Here is a 9,484-nt window from a genome sequence, read left to right on the forward strand (position 1 = left end):
ATTGCAAGCCCTTGGAGCTTGTTTTAAACCATATAAAGACTTAATTTGCAAACTAAATATTCTTTCCCTTTGAATTTCAATTCCTTGTGGCTAAGTTATGTAGGTTTCTTCATCAATTTCACCATTCAAAAATGCATTTTTAACATCCATTTAGTGTAGAGGCCACTTAAAATGAGCTACCAATGCAATTATAGTCATCACAATACTAATCTTGGCTACTAAGGAAAAAGTTTCTATGTAATCAATTCCTTGTTTTTGCAAATACCCTTTGGCCACTACTCTTGCCTTATGTTTTTTAATACTCCCATCTTACTTGAACTTAGTCTTATAAATCCACTTATTGTTAACCACATTCTTAGCTTTTCGGAACTCTACCAATTCCCAAGTGTTATTCTTTATCAAGGAATCATACTCATCTTACATAGCTTCTTCCTATTCATTTTTTCCTTTGTCCTCTTCATATGTTTGAGGATCAATAGTCTTCATTATGGCGGTCATTAAAGCATAAATAATATCATTAGTCCTTTGATAAATTTCTTGAATACTCTTAGTCTTTGGAGGGGGACTTGATTCTTCAACTAGATTAGATGTTTCCTTATAACTTTCAACAATTACAAAATCGTTGGGAGATTCGTGACTATCTATAGCCACTTATGGTATAGGAGAGGATTTTGCACACATCATCAAACCCCTCATTAAACTTGAATCCCCACTTGTAAACAAAAGTTCCACACTAGGATCATACAACCTATATCCTTTCCTTTGGTTATCATACCCCACAAAGATGCACTTAATGTTTTTCTTATCAAATTCTTTTCTCTAATCTCATTTGGCACATGAGCATATGCTTCACATCCAAACACTATAAGATACTTAACATTGGGCTTTCTTCTACTCCAAGCTTCTTCAAGAGTAATATTATGCAAAACACTTGTGAAATCTATTAAAAACATGAGATGCAGTATTAACTCTTTCAACCCATAGAAACAAACAAAGATTCTTAGATTGTATCATATGACGTACCATTTCCACTAAAGTCCTATTCTTCCTTTTAGGAATGTCATTTTGTTTAGGAGTATATTGAATAGTCATCTCTCTTTTGATCCCTTGATACTCACAAAATGATTTTAACCTATTGTTTAGATATTCTCAACCATTGTCAGTTCTAATTCTCTTGATCTTATTTAAAATTTCATTTTTCACAAGAGCTTTAAACATTTCAAATTTTTTAAACACTTCATCTTTTTTCTTCAAGAAATAAACCCAAAATTTTCTTGAAAAATCATCAATAAATGTCAAGATATACCTAGCTCCTTCCTTTAATGTTGGATTCATTGGACCACACAAATCAATATGGATAAGTTCTAGACTTTTCTTTGGTCTCTATGTAGACCTCTCAAAAGTATCTTTTTGTTGTTTACCAACCATGCATCCTTCACACACATTTGTGTTAAATTTTGTCCAAGGTAATCCATCAACCATATTCATCTTTAAAAGCATAGAAAAACTTTGATAATTTAAATGACCATATCTTTGATGTCATAACTCACTTAAGGATGATCTTGTAGTGATATAAGCCTTCTTATTAACACTTGCTATAAATTTATATATTCCATCATTCTCAACTTCTCTAGCCACTATTTTATGTCCATCATTAATATTCTTGATCAAACACTTATTTGAATAAAACTTCACCTTATAACCATGTTGAGTTATTTGACTCATTGATAGAATATTTTTGGCCAACCTATGTACAAAATTTACATTAGTTATTTCCAAAATTTTACCATCATTTCCTTTCATTGAAATTGTACCTATTCCTTCTATGTCATATGAACTATCATCACCAAGACATATTTTTTCAACTTTTGTTTATTCTAAAGAGCTAAAGATGTTTTTGTGATGAGTCATATGTTGGCTAGCTCTTGAATCAATATACCATGTGTTACTTGAATCACCTTGAGTAGCTAAAGATGTTATCATTATATGATGATCAACCTCTTCTTCAACATAATTTGATTGCCTTCTCTAATTAAATCTCCTTTTCCATTTTGTACAACATTGATCACTTTTATGTCCTTTTTATCCACACTTGTAACATTTCATTATACTTTCTCTCTTAAGATTATTATTTTTATTGTTGGTGTAATACGTATTCTCTATTTACACTTACTTAAGTTTACTTAGGTTAGTGCATTATTTTATTATTTTATTTTGTGAGACACTTAGGAGTTTGTGCACCTTTTTGAGTTATCATGTTGACAACATAGGAGTATACAACTCTATTTTAGCACATGGTGTCTACAATATTGATTTGTGTGTCGCACCCTTGTAGGCTTATCCTCTCATCATCACGCATACTTTTGTGCTTAATAGAGGATAACCCATATCTGGTGGACATGTGCCTAGTTGTATGACATATCATGTAGCTGATTATGAGGCATTCTAGATGTATCTCAGAGGCCTTTATATATAGGCACTCCTAGTGTACTCTAAGCATGGCATATTGAATGAATATATCATCATTCTGATTATACTCTCTCTTTCTAGTCTACAGTTATGTTTGTGTTTGAGTTCTTAGTTCCTAGGTGAATTTTTCCCTTAGAAAAAATCTTACATGGTATCAAAGCAACTTGAAGATTTTCTTATCACATAGCCATTCGAGACCACTTGCTTCAGCACCTCAGCCTAAATCTGGAATACTGCAGAAATTGGGAGCGTCTAGAGCCAGATCTGACCTCTCCATTGTGTCTAAAATGCTGAATCGGTGAAGGTTGACTATAAAATCGGCTATATTGGACCAAAGTCAACCATGAGGCAATTTTTTTTTGCAAATCGAAACCCAAAGGCCCCAATTTGCAGTTCGAGTATGGTCATTTGTAGATCTTATTAATTCATTTTTGGATATGTATTTTTTTCTCTATTTTTTCAACTACAAATTTGTGGAAATTTTTTTTTGCCCTTCGGGTACCTAGTAGAGAATTTTTCTTTTTGCAAAACTGGGTTGCAAACCCATGCTCTATTATTTGGTGGCATATTTTATTTGTCATAGGAGATTTTTTTTTGTAGTGGTAGTACCACTAATCACAAGGGCCATACTGTGTACCATAAATTAGCAGGCACTCGCAGTGGCCTAGAAAATTTTTGGCCATACCAAACATTACAACTACATCTGGTTCACAATCCAGCCACGATCTTCATATCTACTAGCGGGCTTGCCTTTAGCTACACATCCGCCAGCCAAATATTTTAAAAAGCACATAGTACTTACCCATTATGCATGTGGGACAAAAGATTTCAAAAATTGGTGATTTAAAACCTTTTCAAGTGATAGTGTCCACTTTTCAGTGACTATTTTGAGATTTCTGACAAGATTCTCTTGCCATTGCAAAAGGAATCCGTGTCGCAATTTTATTTTTAGTTGTAGGTTGATTAACACTCCCACTAACTATTTTCAATCTTCTAACTATTGCTTTTGTCCTTTCTGGCTGCTATTTTTGTGGTTTCTCGACGAACGTCAACGCTCAGTCTTTGGTACCCAATCTTTGGTGACAACGTACAAAATCTGGCACCAATTGCACTAAATTTCAGCATCTACACAACACAAATTCAAAAATTTCAGCGACTGGTTTTAACTTCCCAGCTCCCTTTTCTTAATTCTACACCTACACAAACAACCATGGCAAGTTGAATGATAAAGGCCAAGTCTCTTGATCCAACACTTGAAGTTCAAGCCATTAGTAGTGCTACTCACATACTCAATAGGTCTCCTCATGTTGCCTTAGACGAGAAGACTCCTTTTGAAGCATCGTGTGGCAGAAAACCAATTGTGAGTCATTTTAGAGTCTTTTGCTGACCAACATGGGCTAACCTTTCTTCCAAGGATTGCAAGGCATCTGCAACTCAGCCTTGTACCTTCATTAGATATGAAGACAATGCTAAGGCATAAAGACTGATGGATCTAGAGACTCGCGAGATTTTTGTGGAGAAGGATGTTCACTTTGAGGAAAGTTCACCTAGCTTATCCTCTACTCCTCTCCCCACATCATACACAATGGAAACTAATAGTAACACTAGCAATAGTGCTTCAACAAGTTCAGACATGTGGGGTTCTATCAACAGTTGTAGTGAGAGGTCACATCATTAGTCTAGTCCATATGCTTACATTTCCACAGTGAAAGGTCCAACACAACATGGTACATCTCATCTTGCAGCTCCAACTTTAGTTGCCTTGGGAGACAAACTTGAGGACTTACATCTTCTATTTGATGAAGGTGATCCTTCTACAATTGTTGTGAGGGCTCACTCTGACCCTCATCTCCATTCTCTACATGATCAACCTTCATGAGTTGGTGTGATTATGGATCCTTATGAACAACAATTGGAGGAGGTCTCTTTTTCAGTGGAGGAGACAGATGGTTTAGTGGAACAGGTTCAACAAACATCCTTGCCAGATCTGCATTTGTTTTATTCAACATAGTTGGAAGGGGCAAGCATTAGCATTAGCACAGGGATACTTGAGCAGGTTTCAGGACCACCATACATCTTCAGGATTGTACATTTGCCACTGTTTCTTCCAAAGGGGAGGAACATCATTCTGCATTCTTGGACCAGCTTCTTCATCAGAGCAGCTTTCACTGACAGGCATTCTTCATTTGGAGGGGGGGGGGGGGGGGGGGACTACCTTGTCTCTCTTCCTCTTCTTTCTTATGGGCGGGGGACTCTTTCCTCTTATAAGGTTCTAGTTCTTCTCATCTTCACTATTGTATATACTAGATGTATGTCGTAATGGGGGGGTCTTGATTACTCCATCCATCTATGCATCCTTATTTATCTCTCTTTTTGGGGGAGGGTTTTTCCCATGATGTTTTCCCTCTTTCTCCACTTTATGAGAGATTTGCATATCATTATGTACATGGGTACCTAGCATGGCTTAGTAGCCAGGACCCATTATGCAACTTCATCCTAGTTTTCGTAAGCTTAAGGGCATTCCCCTAAGTTGTACTTAAGGGGGGGTGTTGGTGTAAATATGTATTCACTATTTACACTTACTTAAGTTTACTTAGGTTAATGCATTATTTTATTATTTTGCATTATTTTATTATTTTATTTTGTGAGACACTTAGGAGTTTGCACACTTTTTTGAGTTGTCATGTTGACAACACAGGAGTACACAACTCTATTTTAGCACATGGTGTCTACAACACTAATTTGCATGTCACACCTTTGTAGGCTTATCCTCTCATCATCACACATACTTTTGTGCTTAATGGAGGATAACCCATATCTGGTGCACATGTGCCTGGTTGTATGACATATCATGTAGCTAATTACAAGGCATTCTAGATGTATCTCAGAGGCCTTTATATACAGGTGCTCCTAGTGTACTCTAAGCATGGCATATTGAATTAATATATTGTCATTCTAATCATACTCTCTCTTTCTAGTCTACACTTGTGCTTGTGTTTGAGTTCTTAGTTCCTGGGTGAATTTTTCCCTTAGGAAAATTCTTATAGTAATTTATCCATTCATTTTTTCGTCTTTGATAATTTTTCTTATTTTGGTTATCTCTTTGTTGAGTCCATTGCCTTTGATTATTTGTATATTGATTCCCTTGATTACTTCTTTGGTTTTGATATGATGATCTTTTATTGTAATTCTTGCATTTTCCTCTAGCTACAACAACTTGACTCTTGTTAGACTCATTTGTAAACATTTAAAGTCTTTCTTCTTCATTTAACAAAGCACCATATACTTCTTCCAATGTTATATCCTCAAACTTGTCAGTTAATACCAAAGTACGAATGAAATTAGTATACTCCTCTGGAAGACTTTCAATTAAAAACTCTATGATTTCATCATCTTCATACTCAACTCATCATTGCAAGCTGATTTTTTAAACATTTCAATTTAGCAATATGATCATTCATGCTATCTCCTACTTTTATTTTCTAATGAGTTAATTGCCTCTTAATATCCATTGTTTTTAGCTTACTAGTTCTTTCATACATCATTTTCAAAGTTTCCCATATTTTTGTTGTTGTTTTTAAACTTTGAACATGTGGCCTAATCCTTGGATTAATTTGCCATAAAAGTGTGGCACGTGCATTCATATCCTTTTTATTCCATTTATCATGTTCATTTTGATTTCTAGGTTCTTCATTTGTGACTACTTACCATAAGTCTTTCATTTGTAAAATTAACTCCATTTCACATTTCCAATTGGCATAATTTGAACCATCCAATTTTCACTAACCACAAGACTAGACATCTCACTCATAGCCATAATTAAATTCCAATCAAATACCAACACATACACACAATCACATAAGCATCAAGCCTCTAACAAAGACCAGACCTTGATATTGGACTTCTTATTAACCAAATAAACAAAGACTTAAAAATTTTAATCAAACTTTTCTTTTCTACACAAAGTTACCACTTTCTATTCTTATCAATCTCTACACAATAAAACTTCAATATCCCCACACACCTTAAGACACACGCACAATTTATATATTCCAAAGAAAGTGTCACTTCTTAATCAAATATAAAAATCTATCAAATTTTTCAATTATAAAAGCAATCAAAAAGAAAAAAGAAACTCTTTACAAATCACCATAGAAGGCAACATGCCTTCTCATCAAATTGCCTCACGCATTTCATATCCCAAATATTTCTTTAAAAAGATACTTTGTCCTTTATATACAAGCCTTTCACAAATGAAAAATAAGGAACACTTCACGTGCACCACAACAACAATTGTATTATATTCCTTCACCACATTCAAACTGAGACAAACTTACCCTTAGTATTGTAGTGCAGCCTGCAGATTTCTAACAGTTCTAACAACGAACTCCTTGGGACAGTTTTCTATCAACACTTCCTTGCTTTCTTCTATCAACACACGCTTTCTTCAAACTGGAATTAAACTCCAATCTTGCTTTGTCAAAGGGACAGCCTTCACAACAATAATCTTCTTCAAACCTTCAGCAGATGTCTTCTCCAACGTGGGGCTGCTCTTCTATCAACAATTTCCTTCTATCAGCAATCTCTTCTGCTTTTAGTCTTACCTGAAATCTCCAAACTAGCACTCAGAATTTCATGTAAAACAAAGGGAATATAACACAGAAGAATACTCAGGAAATGAGCGCTGATAACTCAGGCTCAGCCATTCTATTATAGCTGAATTAGTAATGAATGTACAAAACATTATAGAGAATAGTTTAGTGATGTATTAATTATTTTACTTGGTATTCTTGACTAGAGGCGGCTGCACATGGAAAATGGTTGTTTCTGGATCTTCTTGGTCAAGGCGGGTGCACAGGGAAAATGGTTGTTTCTGGAATCTTCTTGGTCGGTGCCGACCATATAACTACGCTTGGGGGTAATTAATTTACGTTCACAGCAATACGGACCTTAGACCTGGACACTTAAAACCATGCAATCAACGTCAATTGTTTTTGTTGTAGCTATTGCCTGGTATTGACAACAGCCTCGTCATGCGTGACGGAAGGAGAAGAAAAACTCTTCACGAAAGTTGCCCGTTCCTTCATCTTCGAGTCTCACAACAAAATTCATTACAATTGCTTCATCCGGTATTTATAAGGATGCGGACGAGCTCATTTTAACAGCTTTGTGTGTGTTGGCGAAGATGAGCGGTTTGAAGAAGCCTCATGTTGTGGCGCTACCATTTCCAGCGCTTGGTCACTTCATCCCTTTTGTCGATCTCGCAAAGCTCCTCGCTTCTAACGGCCTTACCGTCAGTTATGTCACAACGCCTGCTAACGTCTCTCTGCTGCAGGAACATCTTCATCAAGCTGTTAAAGACGGTCTCGACATTCGCCTGGTCGCCCTTCTCGCGCCCGCCGTGGAAGGATTACATGGACGAGAGAGGTACGACCTCTTTCCCTTGGAGTCCAGAGGTCTCATTTTCCAAATGGCCGAAAAACTTCAAAACCCTTTCGACACCTGGATGGAGGAGCAATTCCACAAACACACAGCGACACCTCCCGTGTGTATTGTCTATGATATGTTTATGGGGTGGGCTATCGACACGGCGCAAAAATTTAACGTTGCCAGTTTTCTGTTCAATACATGCGGCGCCTTTGCAACGAGTCTGATGCATTCCGTTGCTTGTTCGATATTGCAAAACATGGTGGAGAAAGATGAGGAGGGCAGTATTGTCGCGAGCTTGAATTTGCCACGTCCTCTTAGATTGTCCAAGTATGAGGTATGCCCTGTTTTCGTCAATTTAGACATTTCAAACCCCATTGAGCGCTTTTTATGTCAGCGTATGCAGGACATTGGCAAAGCCGGATCGGGAATACTGATCAATACGTTCCACGATCTCGAGCCTTCCTATGTCCACCACTTTAAAACTTTCATTGCTAAGCCAGTTTGGGCCATTGGCCCTGTGCACACACAAAATCTATCCAGCGGAGCAGGAAATGTTAACATAGTCCGAGGGAAAATGGCGGACATTGATGAAGAAGAGCTGGTTTGCTGGCTGGATTCGAAAGGCCCTCGTTCTGTTGTGTATGTTTCGTTCGGAAGTCAGACCGTTTTGTCAGAAGAGCAAACACATGCCTTGGCCAGAGGTCTGGAAGCCAGCGGACAACCATTTGTATGGGCTATCAAAATGCATCCAACAATGGAACCGGCGTCTCCAGATTCAAAAGCTGATCAAATTAGCACATATTTGCCAGAGGGCTTTATGGAGCGAACAAAAAAGAGAGGGTTAATAATACGCGGTTGGGCGCCCCAACTGCTACTTCTTTCCCATGTTTCGGTGGGTGCCTTTATAAGCCACTGCGGATGGAACTCTGCACTGGAAAGCATTTCTCTTGGTATTCCGATTCTCGCATGGCCCATGGTTGGAGATCAGCACTTCAATTCTAAGCTTTTTGCAGAATTAGGCGCAGGAATCCAATTGTGTGAACACGTAGATGGGATTCCAGAGGAGAAAAGAGTGAAGGAAGGTGTGAGAATGGCTCTGGTTGGAGAGAAACGAGAAGAGATGAGAGATCGCGCTGAGAAATTGAAGGAGATGGCTACAAATGCTATCAAGCCGAAAGGATCTTCAGCCGCAGATTTGACAGCTTTTGTTAGTCATGTGTATAAGTTAAATTCCACATCGACCATGCACGAGAAAGAGGCGGAACCGAGTGTTGTGAATCCAAGTACTGAATAAGGCTTTATCGCTGGATATTGCTTCTCTACTGTAATCCCTTTCCCTCTCACGTTTACATTTCCAGCGGCTTTAACCCGATTTCAAAAGTCTCATTCAGTTCTGATTCTCAATTTTTTAATTAACCTTTATTAATCTTTTCATTAATTTCTTTTAATCTATTTGTATAGCTAGAAAAAAGTAAAATTCTAAGGTGTGCATGTTTATATTTTTAAAAATAGGTTTAATTTTTGTTTTGATAGATAATTGGTCTAAGTTTAGATTATTTATTATTCATTTATTATTATTGTAAAA

The 9,484-nt window shown here is 37.0% G+C and overlaps 1 protein-coding gene across 1 annotated transcript; it reads left to right on the top strand.

Annotated features, from left to right (window-relative positions):
- Positions 1-7,620: 7,620 nt before the first annotated feature.
- On the top strand, positions 7,621-9,279 carry LOC149579706 (scopoletin glucosyltransferase-like). The gene has a single exon (XM_089786752.1). It carries the CDS (start codon positions 7,655-7,657, stop codon positions 9,191-9,193), a length of 1,539 nt encoding a protein of 512 aa, XP_089642878.1. The 5' UTR covers positions 7,621-7,654; the 3' UTR covers positions 9,194-9,279.
- Positions 9,280-9,484: the final 205 nt, after the last annotated feature.

Source organism: Cupressus sempervirens, chromosome 1 (genome assembly GCF_028749045.1).
Source record: "Cupressus sempervirens isolate cs-2001-9-10 chromosome 1, ASM2874904v1, whole genome shotgun sequence".
Lineage (NCBI taxonomy): Eukaryota > Viridiplantae > Streptophyta > Pinopsida > Cupressales > Cupressaceae > Cupressus > Cupressus sempervirens.

Coding starts and splice junctions, on each gene's coding strand:
- LOC149579706 (XM_089786752.1), top strand. CDS start 7,655: ATGAGCGGTTTGAAGAAGCCTCATGTTGTGGCGCTACCATTTCCAGCG.